At 30.2% G+C, this 19,902-nt stretch overlaps 1 protein-coding gene and 1 long non-coding RNA gene across 6 annotated transcripts; one reads left to right on the top strand and one right to left on the bottom strand.

Annotated features, from left to right (window-relative positions):
• Nucleotides 1–362: 362 nt before the first annotated feature.
• On the bottom strand, nucleotides 363–19,797 carry LOC123274300 (eukaryotic translation initiation factor 4 gamma 3-like). Of its 5 annotated transcripts, XM_044741878.1 has the most exons (20): nucleotides 19,688–19,797; nucleotides 18,723–19,241; nucleotides 11,246–11,607; nucleotides 10,897–11,160; nucleotides 10,689–10,812; nucleotides 10,409–10,606; nucleotides 10,136–10,323; nucleotides 9,205–10,042; nucleotides 4,922–5,760; nucleotides 4,731–4,835; nucleotides 3,487–4,519; nucleotides 3,127–3,394; nucleotides 2,992–3,044; nucleotides 2,595–2,902; nucleotides 2,339–2,511; nucleotides 2,157–2,236; nucleotides 1,544–1,917; nucleotides 1,363–1,438; nucleotides 1,100–1,249; nucleotides 363–1,000 (listed from the first exon to the last, which is right to left on the bottom strand). In XM_044741878.1, exons 2-20 carry the CDS (start codon nucleotides 18,994–18,996, stop codon nucleotides 813–815), a joined length of 5,895 nt encoding a protein of 1,964 aa, XP_044597813.1. In that variant the 5' UTR covers nucleotides 18,997–19,241; nucleotides 19,688–19,797; the 3' UTR covers nucleotides 363–812. The 5 variants fall into 5 exon arrangements, with proteins under 5 accessions (XP_044597813.1, XP_044597814.1, XP_044597817.1 ...); XM_044741879.1 differs by lacking the exon at nucleotides 19,688–19,797 and having other exon boundaries at nucleotides 18,723–19,633; XM_044741882.1 differs by lacking the exons at nucleotides 18,723–19,241; nucleotides 19,688–19,797 and adding an exon at nucleotides 17,284–17,382.
• Nucleotides 12,798–17,013, top strand: LOC123274309. The gene is made up of 7 exons (XR_006511487.1): nucleotides 12,798–13,252; nucleotides 13,367–13,582; nucleotides 13,657–13,856; nucleotides 14,409–14,766; nucleotides 15,148–15,733; nucleotides 16,025–16,349; nucleotides 16,601–17,013. It is a non-coding gene; the product is annotated as an uncharacterized LOC123274309 (long non-coding RNA).
• Nucleotides 19,798–19,902: the final 105 nt, after the last annotated feature.

Genomic DNA, 19,902 nt, shown 5'->3' with positions numbered 1-19,902 from the left:
AATATAAATGACAAGTTTTAAAAAATATTAATACCATCAATTGTGGTATTATACTCATTGTAACATTCAGCTGGTAATTAATATTTATTTAATTAAATATTTACCATAGATTATTTAAACTTTTATTTAAAAATGTTGAATGTTTTTCTGAACATTTATTCAAACGTTCATAGTCAGCAATTGCTGCCCGTCGGGTTTAACTACTGCCACGCAGTAGTTAATTTTTTTTTTTTTTTTTTTTTTTGTAAAATATTTATATTTTACCTAGATTAATATAAATATATTAGACCATATATATTTGTTTGTCTTTACAATAGAAGAGAAAATTAATTTTTTCGTTCTTCATCATTTTTTTTTTATTTTTATTTTTTATTTATTCATTTGCGGATTTTTGTTTTATGCAGCAAAAGTCACGTTATATTGTTTACACGTGTTATTTCTCCTATACTTTTTAGTACAGACATTTCAATTATGAAATAGAGTTAATTGCTTTAGTCAAATATCTTATAAACATGAGCATAAATTACCGAAGCAATTCCAGTGACAATTTTAAAAACAATAATTATATAAGTGTAATAATAAAATAATAATATAATAACTAATTTATTTAGAAAAGAAATAAAATCGTAATTTAAATATATCAATATCGAATATATCAAAACAATATCTCTTATGAGAATTATAGTAATATAAAAAAAAAAGAATTTTTTAATTTTTTTTATTAATTATATTAAAATTTTTCACTTCATACGCAAGATTATTTCAACTAATAATATAGTTATAGTTAGTATATAGCTATCCGAGGGTATATCTCACGCTTCTTCGCTCGATTCGTCGGGTATTTCCCGGAGGTTTACGAAAAATGACGTAAGGGACGTCACAGCTATCGAGTGTCCTAGCGCCGTTTCTGCTGGGTCTGTACATTGCTGCCAGGCTAAGAATGCGTCGTCGGATATCAAATCTTCATTGTATACTGCGTCAATAATATTACTAAGGATACCTAGATAAAAAATGTTCCATGTAAATCCATAAATTAATTAATTTCCTTACAAAAAATTAAGAATTAAAAATAAATTAATTATTGGATAAAATTATTTACCCCGTGGAAAATCTATCTTGTGGAGATGCGATTGTATCGCATAGAGGCATTGGAGCTCAAGCTGAGGCTCTGTGTCAACATACCGTCTTATTATTGGTAACCAACTTTTCAACACTGCAGTGTTAAGTTTGTATCCATTTGCACTGTTTTCTAAAATAACATTACATACATTATCAGCTGAAGAAATAATTTTTTTAAATTACGATAAAAGAATTAAAAAAAAAAATAAATAAAAAAAAATAAAAAAAAAAAAAAAAACTTACCAACTGAAACGATGAGAATAGCGGTTGTCAAAGTTCTCACAAATTGTGGTTCTTTTAATCGTTGACCAACATTGAGCTGATAAAAAATAATTTATTAAAATTGATTCATAATATTTGGAATTAAATTTTAATTATAAATAAATAAATAATGTTAAAAAAAAAATCATTATTAAAAACTTACATTGATCCAACTTGTGATATTGTCAAAGTCACTCTCCCTCATTAGTTTTACAAGATGATCGCAAACATCTGCGTAAGACATATTGCTATCTCCAGACGTCATTTCGTCAAAAGAGCCACTGCTTCCTTTTGACATAAATTGCAAGTTATGGCTCTGAATCATCTTGTCAAGATTTTCACGTTTTGGATCCACAAAATCACTCCATTGGAGTTCACTTTGGTCCCAATTGTCAACAACCCATTTAGGTCCTTTTTCTTTCGCTAATGTTGCCAAAAGTCCACCCAATACTAGGCTACACGTTCCTGAACTCTTTAGCACTGTTAAAGTTTTCTTCAATTCGGAAAATGGATGTGCTCCAGATATCACCATTCCCGCTGTAAGTTAAAATAATTTTTCTCGATTAGTAAATAATGTATTATTCTTCATTTGTAGCTTCAAATTTATTTTTTATCAGACCTGTTGAGCATTATTAAATAACCATCACAGTAATTATGGTTAAGTATTAACATCATTAAATTCAAATGATAATAATAATGCATGCTTCATATTTTTGGTTTTTTTTTTCTTGTTAAAAATAAAAAAAAAAAGTACAATTAAATGTTGGAGAACTTACATAATATTTCTGTGAGGTATGTCCAAATCATGGGAATATCAATGACTAGGTCGTCTGCAATTTCTAATACTTTTTCATATCTAAAAAAAAAAAATAATGTTTATAATCAAACCAACACTCTTTTCAAGATTGTGATAATTTATATACATAAAAAAAAAAAAAAAAAAAAAATGATTACTTACTCCAACTGGAATAATGATAGTGAAACATAGTTTTCATTAATTAATTTAGAGAGTAAGACTGAGAATCGCCTGCGAACTTCAGTCGATCGTTCAAGCACCTTGTTAATAGTTTCACTAACAAAAAGTGGATATGAAGAACTGTCAAAGCTGTCGTCAATTGTTTCCATTGCAGTCTAAAAATATAGAAATAACAATTAGACATAACAAATAAATTTTTAAAAATTAAAAAAAGATATGAAAGATTAATAAAATTTACCTTTATGAATAGATCTAAGCTTGATATATTTGTACATTCACTCAACAGTGAATGAATGGCTGTAAGTAACTGTGTTTCCGTTTTAGGAGTTTTGTTACTACTAACATTACTATTGCTACTTGACGCAGTATTTAACATCGGAGGAGCCATAGAAGTAGGTGGTTTCATCTTCATCGCTGACGATGGCATAGAAATACTTTGACTTCGTGCACCCTCCATTAATAAAGAACTTTCTCTAGAAGACGATGAGATACTACTACTACTGCCCATTTGATGACTGCTTCCGTTTCGTGATCCTCGTGAGCCATCTAAAAATAATAAACAGTTTCACATTTATATTTGTACCAATTATTTCTTTATGAAATTATTAAAACATTTTTTTAGTCATGAAACTTACCACCCCAAGCTTTGTATTCCGATCTATACTCCCTTGGGCCTGTCGACCGTGATCTAAAGATGAAAAAATAACATTTTAATTAGGAAATAGAATTAATAAAAAAAAAAAAAATAAATAAAAAAAAAAAATACGAACCCTGACAATGGTATAGGCGGCCGTTTGTCTTCAAGAGACATACTCTCAAGAATAGCATATTTGTTAGGAGTTACTGGAGTTACAGGTTTGCCTGACGTAGCAGACGAAGAATTCCACACGTAGTTATGTCTGCTGCCCAAAGTAATTTCATTTAATGGCATACTCTTGGTGTTTAATTTAGAAGCTTCTACCGAGTAAGACTGCCTAACTTTGCTGCTGCCTACCGGTGTACTCCAGCCACCTTCATCAAGGCTTGAGCCTGCTCCTCCTTTAATAAAAAAATGAATTATTAATTCATGAACAACAGAAATGATTTTATTGGATATTTAATTAAAAAAAAAAAAAATAGCTGAGACTTACTTCTTCTTCGGTCGTTACGATCATCTTTGCCACGTGGTGTGTTCATCGAAATATTATTCAATTGAATATCGATGCGTTCTGACTCAGCTTCTTTTTGAATCTGATCCATAGTCTTTGGATTACTGTCGTCTCTACGCGGTATCCAATTGCTACGTCTCAAGTCAATAACGTCTTGAATCATAAACCTAACACGCGAACTTATTTTACGACCAGTCTGACGACCTGATGCAAGATCGTTAAGTGTTTGGAAGTAATTATTTAAATCATTTTTAACTTCAAATATTTTACCAATAGTCGTCAATAATTTGCACAAACATTCTAAATTGTCTTCATCAATATTATCCAATAAATGAGTAATACACTTTCTCATAATATTTGCGGTCAACATATCTTGTTTGTAAAGTTCACCGATAAATCTAATATTACCAACAGATTTTAATCTTATCTGACGGTCACTCTCTGCAAGATTTGTTTGCAATTCTTTTTTCTTTTCAGCGTCTACACAATTGTCAATTTCTTTAACTTTAACCAACCGCGCCGACTCTTCAACAGAATTTTTCTCAAATTCCATTTGACAACGTGTCAATAGTAATTTACGGAAATTAACGAAGTTATCTGCTTCTTGTGCAGATTTTTTCTGATTTGACGCTACTTTTATCAAGGCTAATTCTTTACACATTAGAGCATAGGCAACTGAAAAGCTTGGCTCGTCTACCGCTTTCTCAAATACTAAATCAATAACACCCTGTAATTTATCTTCCGAGTCAATTTCTAATGTGCGTACTTGATTAACTAATGTATCGAATTTCTGAGGTGTTAGCTTGTTAAGAACACTTCTCACTTTTTTATACAAAACTTGCGTCTTCTTGTCGTCTTCAGTAAGTGTTTCTCCTTCCTTCTTCAATCTAGCCGGCTTCCACGCGTTTTCAGTCTCCCGTAATTTAACGTCTTCACGAAGCGACAACGTGACATGAATTAGGCCTGATTTGCTCATCTTGGACTTTCCTTGGTAGCTCTTTTTCGAGGGTAGAGGCTTTGATTAAAAAAAAAAAAAAATTTATAAATTAGTAAACGACCATTAAATAAGACATTATCATTTATAATTATTTTTAATTATCAGTAAATATTTTCCTCAATGTATATATTCAGTCCACTACTTCCAATATTTTGGAACATCATATTAATTTTTTTTTTTTTTATTTTATTTTAATAATTAAATTATTTAATAAAAATATATAACTTACTAATTTAGGATTGTACGATGATTTCATGAACCCAGGCAGTAATTGCTCATGAGCTCTGGAGTCTTTGAACATTCGCATGTCTAACGATGTATTACGAGATGTTTGCTAAAAAAATAAAAAAATAAATTAATAAATAAATAAAATAATATAATTAAAATATAGTTATTTATTGTGAAAATATAAATACTCACTCTCGAACAGTCTTTAAGAACAACATCCAAATCTGGAAGATTTGGAGGCTTAATGCGACTTCGTGGATCATCCTGTAACTTCATCAAAAAGTCACGATCATACTCCTTTTTACCAGAAGTATTTTTGGGACTCCATTGATTAGGGCTGTATTGATACCGTAGTAACTGTGGTACAGCGGGTTTCGCTGGAGCTCCAATTTTATTGGAAGTTTCATTTTCACTTTGTTTGTTACTATCAATAACAGCAGCTGGATTAACAGAACTATTATTACTTGCCAAAGTGGATACTTTGGCATTTTCTTCATTTTTCTGAGCAACAATAGCTTCCACTTCACTACTAACAGTGTCATTACTAACAATTTTAGAATGGTCAACAACATCATTCGTCTTTTGATCAATCATACTCGCACACTTGTTACTATCCTGAATAATCGCGTCATTACTAATTGTTTCATTGTCTGGAGTATTTTTGTTTGTCGTCACTATTAGTTTATCATCACTACTGTCAATATTTTTAACTACACATTCACTTGAATTTATTATTTTATCCACTGGCTGTGGTTTTATTTGAGTCTCGGGCTCTAAGTCGTCTATTTTAACTTCACAGACTTCTTTTTCCTCTGTTAAAATGTTGCGGGCAGGTGACTGTTCGCTATTCGACGTCGGGGACGATGATGACTCCTGGAGCTCTTGGGATTTAGCCACTTCTGGAGTCATACTCTGCAGCGATGGGTTCACGAAAGCATCCATATCCGTGCCTTCTTTTTCCGCACCCTTGCGATTAATATCTCGACCTTTAAATTTATTTTTATTCTTTTGTTTTTGCATCGTTTTATTACCTGTGAAAAATAAAAAAAATATATATTAATTTTATTTTTAATAAAAATAATTATATACGCAATTTTATAATATTATAAACAATGAATTATTATTTTTTTTTTACTATAATAATAATTTTAAAAAATATACTGCGCACTTTTTTATCCTATCAATCAAAAGTAATTGATGATTTAAAAAATAATCATTCTAAGCAGTTAATAGTATTCAAACGCTAAAGAAGACTACGTTGGTTGGCTTCATTTCTTTTTCGTCAGGATACGTTTTATTTTTAGAGACATATTACTCGGACCACACGTGATTAACACACAAAAAAAATATTATAAATACATATATGGATGGATGTAAATTAAATATATCAAGAAAAAAATTAATAATATTTTTTTTTAATGATTCTAATGAGGAAAAAAAAATAATTAAAAAAGCAAAAATAAAAATTAAAACAATAAAGCAAGGGGCAGGACATATGTACCATGATCTCGGGAACCTCGATGTCGATTACGACTTCTCGATCTTGATTTACTGTTGGCACGTTCGCTACAATTTTTTGTACTCTCACTCATTCTCACTGACCTCACTGGATTCACGTTCCCAGTACTCGACTTACAAACGAACAAACACCGCGATCACTCTTTAATTTATTCGCTATATTGCGATCGAAATTCATGAAAAATATAAATTTATAAAAAAATTTAAGACAATTAATAGAAAATTTTTTAATAATAAAAATTAAATAAAAGGAAAAGTGGCTCAGGTAAGTATATGCGAGGCTTCACAGATCTCCGATTTCACGAGGTCGCAAGCAACTGCACTGATTCAGAATTTATTTATAAAACCATCGCGGATCTTTGCCAACGTCCATGTAAATTTGCTTTTATGAAAGTAACAATATGTCCCGATGAAAATCGACATTAAAATATTTTTTTTTTCGTTGGCCCGCTTTTATTATCTTCACATATGGATTTATTTATTTTTTATAAATATAAATTAAATAAATAGATATCACTCCACAGAGAATATAATGATTAATTAATTAAAAATTTTTCCATTAACAGACTCTTAAATCTTTAAGAGAATTAACTCAAATTATCAGTGAAAATTAAAATAAAATTCTATTTTTTTCTCCTTTTTTTATAATTAAAATAATCCATTTACACAATCATCACCAAGCGTAATAATAATTATTAAAAGTAAATAAATTATCGAGTTTATTTAATGAGAATTAAAAATATAAAAAAAAATTATAAATAACCCATTGAACTTGTAGGTGTTGGATGAATGCTTGTAGTTAGACATAGAACTCGATGAGATATCAGCGTACACGACTTTCACGTATCTATTTTAACTTACAAACTGAGACAAACCAACAGGCACACGACATACAATTTCTTAAATTAGTTCCCCCAGAGTTCGAGGGCCGAGGAGCAGGCGCATTAAAACATTTATACTCTTAACTTTTTTACTTTTTCATTTTTTTATAAATCAGCTTCGAAAAATTTATACTTGATAAGATAATTTTAATATTTTCGATTTATTATCCCGGTGATAAATTCTACCGACAAAAAAAAATTCATATAATAATAATTATTATTTTTGATTAATTAAACATGTAATTCAAATAATCAACCAAAGCAGCGCTCGAATTCCAAACTATCCAACTTGAAAATCCCAGTATTAAATGTCCTTTCATTTTAATATCAATATTCTACCATATGGTCACGATTAAAAAATATACATGCGAGTCTTTACGCACGATTAATTAAATAAATTTAATTTTTAATTAATAATAGACATATTAATTTTTAATTTGATGTCTGTGATTTTTAAAATAATTTATAATTGTAACAATGATAAGAGTAAGAATTGTAATAAAAGAAAGAATAAAAGCTTCCAAGCAAGTTCGACCGCATTCTTAAATGAGCGAAAGGTGCTTGCCTCGCTTTAATATATAGTGGATTTTCTTTTATAATCAATACGATAATCATGTATTCACCGCAATGCTGTATAAATCTTTTCAAATTCTCGATCTAATTTAAACCAAAAAATTCTTTTAATATTAATTAAATATAATATATTATTATTAAAAAATCGTCGACAATAACAACGATTGATCAATTAATTAATTTTTTTATCTTTTGTTCATGTTACTGAGTAAATATTTGTTATTTGTCGGATATAAAAAGCTTGATATTTATTTAAATGTTTGGTAATTTATTTAATTATACAACTAATGTGTACTTTCAATTTTACACTCTATTGACGGGCTCATTATGGACAAACTACTTTAGTATTATTAAATAATATAAAACAAAGTTTTAAACGAATAAGAAAATTATCAACTCATTCATAAAAAAATAAGAAAAAATAAAAGGTATAACTAGTGAGTATCTAGAGCGTAAATTGTCACGAGTCGATAGATTTTTATAATTTATTGACATATTAATTTAGATAGTCAGCTTTGGCAATAAAATTAACTTCAGATGACCCAATAAACTTAATTTAATGTCCGACTATTATTTAAATCTCAACATTTATTTGACTATATTAAAAGCAATTATACATTTTAATTGATATTAAATTAATTGTATACGATTCGACCTTGTGTTACGACATTACATCATTAATAAATTATGTATTTCCTCATACCGTCATTTTTCTCCGGTTTTTGTTAATGATCATTGCCCACTACTTATTTATCTTTTTTTTAAATAAAAATATTTGAAATAAATAGTTGATTAAAAAAAAGTCATACATACGGGAAAAGAAAAATAATTTGTGCTATTATTTGAGTTAAACGCGAAAAAATTTGAAGATTAACTCACCGTGTATTTTCTTTTCCATCTTCAAAGTAAATCTTCATCAAACAGATAATATGATTAATTCATTCTTATTTATAAAAAATTTCAACTTTTGTTTTCCTCGTTAGCTTTCAATAGTAACAATTATATTTTTTTGTCAAAATATTTTTAAAAATTAATATAAATAAAAATAAAAAATAGATTTTTTTAAATTTGGATGATAGCTAAATCCTAATTGCACGTAACAACTATATAATTCCATGCGCAATTAGTATAATTATTACATAATATGATTGAATTAATAATAAAGTAATTTGATGAAGAGCACACTCATATCCATACGAGCGAGCAATGATTGAATACTGATGAAGGTAGAAATTGAAAACTAGGTTAACTTAAAAACTTAATTAATACTCAAGACACTGAATGTATTTTGGTATCTTGATATTAATTAAAAATAAATAATTACCCAAAGCGAAACAATGAACCTCGAGAACGTAATTTTTGCTTTTAAATACGCGTATAAATAATAATTTTTCATCACAATAAATACCAGTTTGTCAAGTAATTTACAATAAATATGAACTAAGAATACATTTCAGACATAAGCATCAATGTGAGGTAAAAAGGAAAAAAATATTGTCTTACCGTCTGCAGATTTTTGTGGAAGATCCAATTTGCCTCCAACTTCAGTGTCAAGTTTGTCTTCAATTCTCTCTCCATTAGCCTTTTGTTGCTGAGTTACGTCAGATTGAGGTGGTGTAGATGTTTGCGAAACTCCTTTAGGTACAAATGGTTTATCGAAGACTTTTTTCTCCTTTAAATCTTTACCAGCCTCGGCAGTAACATGAGCGTTATTTTGAAGTACTGAGCCAGTACTCGAAGGGATTGCTTGGGATGACTGAAATTGTTGTTGAGAGTAATTGTTATTTTTTCGTCGAGGTGGCGAGCTCGAAGAACTTTTAACGGTTGAAGGTGAAAATGAAGGAACATTTGTCGGGGACAAACTCTCGGGGCTGCTTGTAGTTTTAGCTTCAACCTCTGACACAGAATGAGAAGCTGATACTCCAACATTGTACTCAACTTTAGGAGAGCCAGACGTCGGAGATGTTGATTCAACTTGTGTTGTCGGCTGTATCTCATTATGAGATTTAGAATCGACCGCTTGAGCCATAGTCGGTTTGGATTCCAGCTTAGGAACTGACGAGTCTACTACCGCAGTAGCTGTTGAATGCATTAAATCAGGTGGTGCAGTTGATACGGTATTCGCGTTAACCTGCGTTGGCACTGAAGAATTTTTATTGCACTGACTACTAACAGAATCTTTAGTGAGGTTTGACTGTGATTTTGCGTTACTTTGATTAGAGCTTTGCTGGCTATTCGTTTGGGCACTAGTGGCTACAGAATTACTCGTATTATTTGAGGAATCTTCGTGGGCCGCTTGAGCAACACGCGATGCAAATTCGGCAGCGATTACTGAACCCTGCTGTAAATATTAAAATTTTTTATTTAATATTGTAAATTAAAAATTAAATTTTTTATACCTTAAATAAATATAAAAAATAATTTTAATGCTTACAGTTTTTTTAGAAGTCTCTCGAGCGCCAGCGTCATCATTGGAAGTATTTAGGGCTTCTCTATAAATCAACTCCGATATATTTTCACCGGTAGCTGGATTAACAATATCCAAGATAGCCTTCGACCTCTTTGGCTTTTGATACGCATTACTCAACGAGTTAGCAGTAGTTGCATTGTGTCCAGCGTAAGCTGATGAAAATAAAAATAATAATATTAATTAATTAATATCAATTAATTAATGTTTTGCTTGAAGAGAAAAAATTATTTGACTTACCTGGTTGAGTTAGAGGTATTGCCATTTGAGGTAACGCCTGTGGCTGTGGGGTAGTTTGTTGAAGAGTACCTTGAGGTACAGCAGTAGTAGCTTGGGCACCGGCCAGCGGGCCTACATGTTGAGCGCCACTAATAGTGGTATTATTCGCTCTATTCGAATTTATAATAGCGTTTGGTGGCGGGTGAGAAGGGTAACAAACTGAAATATCAAATTGTTTTTTTTTAATAATTTAAATGATAAATTTTTTTAAGTATTAAAAAATATTGTTGTGAATACTTACATGTGAGAGGCGTTGTCGCGGGTCCTGTTGGGAATGGAAACACATTTGGTTGTATCAGTGTATGGCCCTGATAACTGAAGAAATGTTGACCCGAGTGTGTTGGATGCCTGTGTTGTCCGGGAAACTGAACAATGATAATAGCAAATTTTTATTATTTATAACAATATTAATAAAGAGTAATTATATCAATTGAATAATAATAACTTACTGTAATTTGAGCCATTTGATTGCCTACGGAATACATTTGTTGATGCTGTCCAGGATGCATATTAGGAACCTGACTCGGAATATATATAGTTTGTGCACCAGGCACATTAATACTTGTATGATGTGCTTGAAACATTGCAGGTGGCTGTCCAGCACCTCCTGATGCACTTTGCATACCTACAACGTGAGTTACTCCACCACCTTGACTATTTCTGTGAATTGAACTTCTTGGCTGCACTGGTCTTGGTCCCATAGAATAGAAACCCTGGAATTAAAAGAAACATCATCATTATTATTATCAGTAGCATCATCGTAATTTATTAAAAAATTATTTTTGAATGTAAACATACCTGTGGAACCGCTCTGGTTGGATTTGAAACATAAGACTGCTGTAAAGAAGCTGCTTGGGTCTGGTGGTGAATTGGTTTTCCCATTTCTTGCGGTGAGGGTGTATGACCAAGAGGTGTCGTGGTTGGAGCTTGTCCCTGAGATTGTTGCTGTTGGACCCCGGTTGTGGGAGGTTGATTAGACTGTTGCTGACCACCACTAGGTCCACTACCCGACTGTATTCCTTGGGTCGATTGACCTATAGACTGAATTCCAATAGAAGGTGGTCCTCTACCACCTGATACTCCTATACTACCACCACCACCTCCCACCTGCCCCCCTGGCTGGGCGCCGTAATTTTGTCCGGGTACATGAAAATCTGAACCTGCAAATAAATAAATACATTAAAATTTTTTTCTTTAAAAAACTATTTTCATTTTACGAATAGTGCTAAAAAAAATACATAAATATAACTGTGTAATTTTTTTTTTTTTTTTTTTTATATTGTGTTATTTATATGTATAAGTAAACTATATATAACTCGGAGTAATGAAATGGGATATTTCATTTATTTCTTACGAGGATTACTCGCGACAATTCGGTATTGCGGAGACTGTTGCCCTGGATGATGATGATGATGATGATGATGATGTTGCTGCTGCTGCTGCTGTTGTTGTTGCTGCTGTTGTTGTTGCTGTTGTTGCTGCTGCTGCTGCTGCTGTTGGACAAGATTCATTTGTCGCAAATGATGTTGTGGACTTAGCGATTGTGGTGGTGGTACAGGTGGCGGATGATTATGCGGATGAATGTGATTGTGATTAGAATTATTTTGAGGATGCGTTGCAAAATGTGTGGGACCACCACAGTGAGGTAAAAGACAGTGCATCGGCCCGATACCAACGGCAACTCCGACAGCACCATCCTTGGTAACTCCGTACCTTGATACCATTCTTGCGAAATAATAATTTTTTTTCTCAATTTTGACTTTTTTTCAAATATTTTTTATCTCAAATTTTAATTTCACGTCTCCTTAATTTATATTAATTAATGCCGAATATTTAATTTTTATTTTTTTATAAATTTGCATTTTTAGGCTCTCGCACTTTTTTTTTTTTTTTTTTTTTTTTTTTTTTTTTCCCAATGTAAATTTATTTAAATAATTAATTAGATTTTTTGGCTACTTTTTTAATTAGTGAATTATTTCACAACACTGTTGTATTTTAAATATTATCGACATTTTTAATTGATGAGAAATCGTAGCCAGCCACTCTGGCCAGCAAATATCGATCGACTCAGCCGTCGTCAAATAATTCCTATTTATTTTCATCACACTAATTTTCACTCGATAACAAATTGATAGTCTATCAAGTAAATAGATTACAAAAATTATAAAATAATTAAATTAATAATTATTATTTATCATAGCATTAACAAACATTGTTATATTTAAAATATTTAAAAAATCAATATTAGCATAGATTTTGTTTCGTAAAATATTTCATGAAAATAATTCCCAAATTAAATTATAAACTTAGCCATTTGCAATTTTCATATGTATATATAAATATTCCCACCAGCATTATTATCGATTGTTTAGTAATATTTTTCAATAAATTTTTAGCCTGTATTTTTGTGATTGCAAAAAAATTTATTTCTCTGAGTTTATATATCACATGCACACCCCGACCTAGGCCCTTTTCGACCTATTTAATACCAATGAATTATTTTCACAAGCTTAATATCTCAGTTCGGTATTCAACTTCCGTCAATCACATGCCTCTTGCATTTTTTTCTATCCGATTTATTTAATTATTGCACTCCATTTTATTACCGAGTTATCTATCAGTTATTTAATTCCAAAAAAACGTATAAACACGCTTGACAAGTAAAATAGTACTCAAGGTACATATAATGCAAAATGGCACACTGTACATACACTTTGAAATATGACCAAGTGATAGTCGCCACAGGATAAGAGCTAAACTAAAGGCGCCGCTTCATCAGTCGACAAAATATTCCTCAATCAAGGAGTTAGTTCAGTTGGCGGTTTTTACCACTAAAATTATTTTAATACTCACTTATTTTTTTATTTTCAAAAATTAATTTTATCTCTATAAATTTTTAGCAATTTTATAAATTTTCAGAATTTATTTACTCCAAAAAACTGGCAGTGTAAAATAAAATTTAAAATTTCCACCATTTTGATTTGAGTTGGTACACAAAGTCACGACATTCGTACCGCCATATGTCAGTTTATCCCTTCCTATTCTTCCATCACCAACGCCATAATCACCACCATCTTTCTACTCCGCTTTCTTTTCAAGCCAGCAGGGTGCGCGCGCATGTATACATACGCTCATGTAAGTATTTATAGGTATGGGAGTCATACAGATGATTTGGTATATTATATATACATCTTTCTTAATCCCTCTAGCATGAAGCTCACGTTGTCTGATCCTGTACAATGGTAATCCAACATCCACCACAAATTAATAGACAGCCGCGGTTGTCGCATGTGTCTTGAGTCTGCTGCTGTGGTACTGCTGCTATTCAGTACCGGCGGACTTACGTCAGAGTCCCTTCACTTTTACTCTTCATCACATAATTTTATTTTCTATCATCATCATCCTTCAGGTATGTCTTCTTTTTTAATTATTTCTTCGCTTAATTTTATTTATTTATCTGTCACTACTTAAGTTTTGCCTGCTAAAAAAAATTTTTTTTTTCTACAAAATTTTAACAACTGTAATTTTAAACAAAAAAGAAAATTTTGTCATACAAGCATGCGCAATGACACTTAATTTGAGTTTAACGTATCACGTTTTTCTATTACATTATAAACTTTCTCTTTACATGTCCTTCAGTATGATTTACCAATTTTTGTTGTAAATATATAAAAAAAAAATTTAATATATCATTCGAAAATTTTTCTTCTTAAGTTAAACAAGTATCAAAGAGATTTAAAATTAAATAATTAGATAAAAAGTCAATAGAATTCATTTGAATTACATTAAACAGTAAGAAGATATGGTTGAGTGATTTAAAATTTAATTATTGTGCATTGTAAACTTTTTATAAAAATTAAAAAAGTAAGTAAAAGGAATTATTGTTACTGAGAATTAAATTTATTGCATAAAGAAAAATTTTTAATTATGAAAATAATTTTTTTTTGTTTCTATTTTTCAGATTTTTGATGTTACTATTGACAATCTACTTGAATAAGTGCGCTGGAATTCCTAGATCAAGTTATTGTGAATCGATGACAACAGATGTACCTTAATCTAAAGAGTATTCTCATCCCTAGTCTATCATTTATTCTAATTGTCTGTTTATTAGTTTACTTCTTTTTGGCAACTGTTCATAATCTTCTACGAATGACTGTTATGTGTCAGATTAATTACTACAAGTAATTTCAGATGTAATTAACAACAAAAAAAAAAAAATAACAGAAGAGCGTGATAAAGAAGAAATGAAACAAAAAGGAAGAAATGTCAATTTGAGAATTTTGAAGATTTTAATGAAGAGAAGAAAAAAATAATTTGTGGTAATTTTTGTGTCATCTACGATCAGATGATAAATTTTTATAACTTTGTCTTATTATATAAGAATAATAACAATCATGGCAGTGTTACCTAATATTGAGTATTATCCAATAGTAAAAGGAGTTTGTAAATGTATAATATAGGTCATGAGAAATAATTACTTTAAATAATAATTTTTAGCATGTAAAAAGTGTAACATACTTTTAATATTTAACATGCGAATACACTTGCATTTATAATTTTGTATTTTTTAAATATTTATTTTTCAAAAAATGTTTTTCTAAAAAAAAAAATAAAATTTAATTGTTGTAAAGTTTGTGATTTTTAAATCAAGATTAAATTTATAACAATACGAGTTTTAATCAGTAAATGTCACGTTTCAGAATGTTAACAACGAAGATAGCAAACAAAAAAATATAAACTAACAACAGATTGTTACTTTAAGGCGCGTGGGCCTTCAAACCAGAAATTCCTTCTATAATCATGCCTGAAAACATTGTCTTCGGTATTTAAGAGCGACATCTACGTGAAATACCGATGAGAATTGAAAGTAAAGAATTTTTTTCAATCCAAGGAATCATAAAAATAAATTCATCATTCGACCGATGACGAAAATAATATACATACATATGTAAACATAAATACATGAATAAAAAAGCCGTATCAGGAGATAGAAGATATTCTGAATTATGTTGAGATGTGTTATCTCAATTCCGAGAAAACTTATCAGCGGTTCACGATTTTTTGGACCGACTATGGAGCCTAAATATCAATTACACAGCAACTTTCTATCTGAATAATAAATAAAGTAAAAAAAATAATGAATAATGATCAACCAACAATCAGTAAGAAGATTAAAAAATATATTATTTAAAATTGAAGAGATAACTAAGCAATTACAGCTGGTTAACCGATTAAAGTATTAACATATTGTGCAGTTACTCACCTATGCCAGCGGACATACTAGTTGTGAGTTATAATAATAATAACAACTAGATAATATACATACGCGATACCGATACGTGTTAAAAAAAAAGCCAAGACCAAAGTAAAAAATCAAACTCGCCCAGTCCAGGGGTACAGTAATTTAGGACGTATATTTAAATTGTTATCAATTTAAGATACCATTCATTGTTATTATTATTATTATTATTATTATTTTTTACTGTCTTTTTAGCTTCTGGTGTATTATTTTTATTATTAATATTGTATTATATTATAATAACTTAAATGAATTTTGTTTATTATTATAATTTTTAGGATCAGCCAGAATTTCACAAGAGTGCGCGCAACGATCCCACACGACAAGCACGTGCTCCACTCGCGCACTCGTGGAAAATTTATTTATGTTAACGAACAGTACTTGGGTTGACCTTTGTCAACATAAAATTAAAAAAAATAATTATGATAATTACTTTAAACAAAAATGCTTAATCGAGTTTAAACTTAAGATACTTCCACACAATACACATTAACAATTCACGTTTAACTGTTTGAATTATATAACCTCACTTTGTCATGGATGCGTGGTCGGTAGACGAGAGTGACAAGAAGGCCGCCGATACAGTCGGCAGACTACCGTACTGTAAGTACAAGTTAATATGGACAAGTATATACATTCATCTAAATATACCTATATATACTCGGCATTGTACATTGAGAAAAAAAAAAAAAGTAAAAATATATATTTTCTCAATCGGTAAAGCAGACTCAAGCCAAGATCTTTTTCTGTCGACTATATAAACTATCTTTTACTTACATACAATATACATACATAATATAATTGCACATATATACATATAAAACTACTATACACTGTCTTTACTTCTTATTTAGTGCCGTCGCAAGATCGAGTTCCCGTGAATCAGTCAAAAGAAGATAGACATATGTGATAGATTGCAAGAAGAAAGAACAAGAGAGAAGAAAAGAGAAGGATGAAAGCATTTGTCCCTCAACACGTTGTTAAATCATTTATAAAAAAATTTTTTTATCCATCGCATAAATCATACAAACATTTATTATTAATTTTTTTATGATAAGCTACTATTCTTCAATGTTTTTTTTTTTTTTTTTTAATAATAATAATTCCAAAGAAGTAGGATGATAAAATACAGCTATTTAATTTTTAACACTTGAACATATGCTTTTGCTAAAATTATGTTAGCCGAACGTTGTGCCAAAGGCTAATTATTTTTATGTAATACTATTTTTTTATTTTCAATGTAAAAATTATTTATTTCCAATATCAAAAATTATAAACAAAATTTATTAATAATTAAACAGCGATTACTGATTTAAATTTTTGATAAAAATACTTTAATTAATAATTAAAGTTATGACAGTTGCGATGGATTATTTTAAAAAAAAAAATGTATTAATAAATAATTACTCAATTACTGACGTTTGAATGTTAATTACTAATCAATTTTAAATCGTATGCACAGTGTACATATGTTAGTGTAAATGTAAATATATATTCATATAGATATTGCAAAGTAATATGGGTAAAATAGACTCACAGTTAAACAAGCACGCTTGACAATAGTCGTGTGAAATTACAACGTGTGTGACGTGTGGCTTGATTGCCACATGTACACTGACTACGCTCCGATAAGTACTTAGACGATCAAGAAGAAGGTCTACAGGTATTCGGACGGATTCGATGTACTTCGGGTCTATACGCGTACTACTGTTACTCTCGAGTTCGTCATTTAGTCATTCATTTTTTTATTCATTTTTTATTTTATTACTAATATTTCTTCTCAAAAGCATCCCAATTTTTATTATCAAGCTACATGAAACTCTCGGATAATTTAGAGCAATTAAAATAGTCTTGGTGGTAAAAAAAACTCCTAAAAAAATAAAAATAAATTTTATAGACTGTAAAATAATAGTTGCGCTGAATAATACATTTTGTTGTGAATAAATCACTATTTTAATTAGGATGAAATGCAATTTATTAAAAGCTACATGCTAACAGCAGGTGGAAAAGATTTCACCACGCGGTTTAGCCAACGTAACCTCGAAAATTTTCGATCTTTAAATTATTAAATCATGCTCCAATTTTCTCGAAATTATTTATAAAATAATCCGTCATATGTTTCAATAACCTGTCATTTTTTTATTTCTTCTTTTAATATATAAAATTGACATGTAACTGAGATTGATATAATACAATATGGAGCAGACAAAATATAAATTCTTATTAATTTGATTTTAGTACCTTTAACAACTATGATTTCTAAAATGAAATATGAGTATGCATAAATAAGTTTTTATCGCGAATGAAAGATGACGTTAATTATATTTATTGTAGTAATTATATAAATAATAAGAGAAAGCAATGTAATAAAAAAAAAAAGTTTTAGCTCTTTAAATATATACACATAACATACTTGGTAATCTACATCAGAACTTGTTGATTACAGTCCAGTTTCATGAGCCCCAATTAACCTGTAATCGATGTCAAATCAACAAAATCGACTACCAAAATTACATAGTTGTTGTAACTATGGTTACGGCTGGTTCTATAATAGTATAATCCCATAAAACTGGTCCAAGTATTTTATTTTTTTATAGCAGAAAAAATATATCCATCCTTCCACCAAAATTAATAACTAAAAATTCAGCTACTTTTTTTGACTCGGATAAATTTGAAGAAAAAAAAGCTAGCAATTTTCATAGAGTTTGTGAAATCTCAATGATACTAAAGTTAGCCGACGTTTTTAATTTTTTTATTTTTTTTTAATAATTAAATCAGAACAATAGAATATTTTTTTAAAATTGCACTTACAGTTTTTCAAGTTTTTAACAATTGAAAATTTTTTTTCTAATCATTTTTTTAATAAAAAAATTTTTTTAATTTTTAAATGTCGGCTAACTTAATTTTCATGAAATCTTATAACCTAGAAACCTACAAAACTATGGAATGTAAATGATCTAATGATGAATGACTTACCGGCATGTGAAACGTATGCCCTCGGCGTGGCAACAACCGCGTTGTAAGCCTGGGGATTACCAGATATCCCAGACTGATTGACATTAACAAGGTGTTGCTGCTGTTGAGGTGGCTGCTGTTTCTGCTGCTGTTGTTGGTGTTGTTGCTGCTGCTGTTGCTGATGTTGTTGTTGCTGTTGCTGCTGCTGCTGTTGCTGCTGTTGCTGCTGCTGCTGCTGCTGCTGCTGCTGATGGTGGTGGTGGGACAAGTGGTGGTGCTTCCCCTTGGCAGGCATGCTGTTTACCGCAAGCTTAATCTGCCCTTCGAGCTGTCCTCTACGTGCAAACCTTTACTCTTGCCGTCTGCTTCGGTCCACATATAGAGACTTAAATAATCTTTTTTGTTTTTCACAGTGACCAACCCCAATTATATGCGACTGACGTTACTAATTAAATACGTAACACTACTGTTAACTGGTATACACGTCCGCAATTTGGGTTTTCACGCGAATTCCATACAATAGTATGAACCATAAAGTAACTAAAATAAAAATAATAAAACAATTATTTTTAAAGGTATCTCTTATAACTCTATCAGTTATGATGATTATAGTAGCAGTTATAATAATAAGAATAATAATAACCAACTCCCAGTTTCATTGAAAATTTAGAATACAGCCGAATTTTCTGGTTCAAGCCAGGACATTGGTTAAAAAAATCTAGATTTATTATTTATTAATGGATGGCTTATCCAAAAGTTAATTGCATGTGTCGTGATATTTTGTGCCAGCAGACATTATACGTTAACTGACCATACCAATCACTCTTAACTTCTCACTTGGTTTATATTCGAGTCTTGTTAAACTAAAAAAAAGTTACTGCACACTTTTGGCTAATTAGCCTATTAGTGTACTCGCTAACACCAATAAAAGTCACACTAGATTTATATTAATATTGTATAAAAGTTAAATAATATTGTATATTTACCAATATAAACTTATAAAATCTTACTCGTTTCTATTGTAGCGATAGAAAAGAATGAAATACGTGTGAACTGAAACGTAGACGCATGGAATATTTAACTGTAGCATGAATCGTAACGGATAGAGTGACGACTTGTGGTGAGATCATGCCGTACCAGTCTACAGGATGTGTATGGATAATTTTCATGCTACTACTAAGGCTCAGTATATTTATATATA

The sequence above is a fragment of the Cotesia glomerata genome, unplaced genomic scaffold (assembly GCF_020080835.1).
Source record: "Cotesia glomerata isolate CgM1 unplaced genomic scaffold, MPM_Cglom_v2.3 scaffold_29, whole genome shotgun sequence".
Classification (NCBI taxonomy): domain Eukaryota; kingdom Metazoa; phylum Arthropoda; class Insecta; order Hymenoptera; family Braconidae; genus Cotesia; species Cotesia glomerata.
Note: the sequence above shows the minus strand (reverse complement) of the source record. Positions and strands in the feature narration are given on the sequence as shown.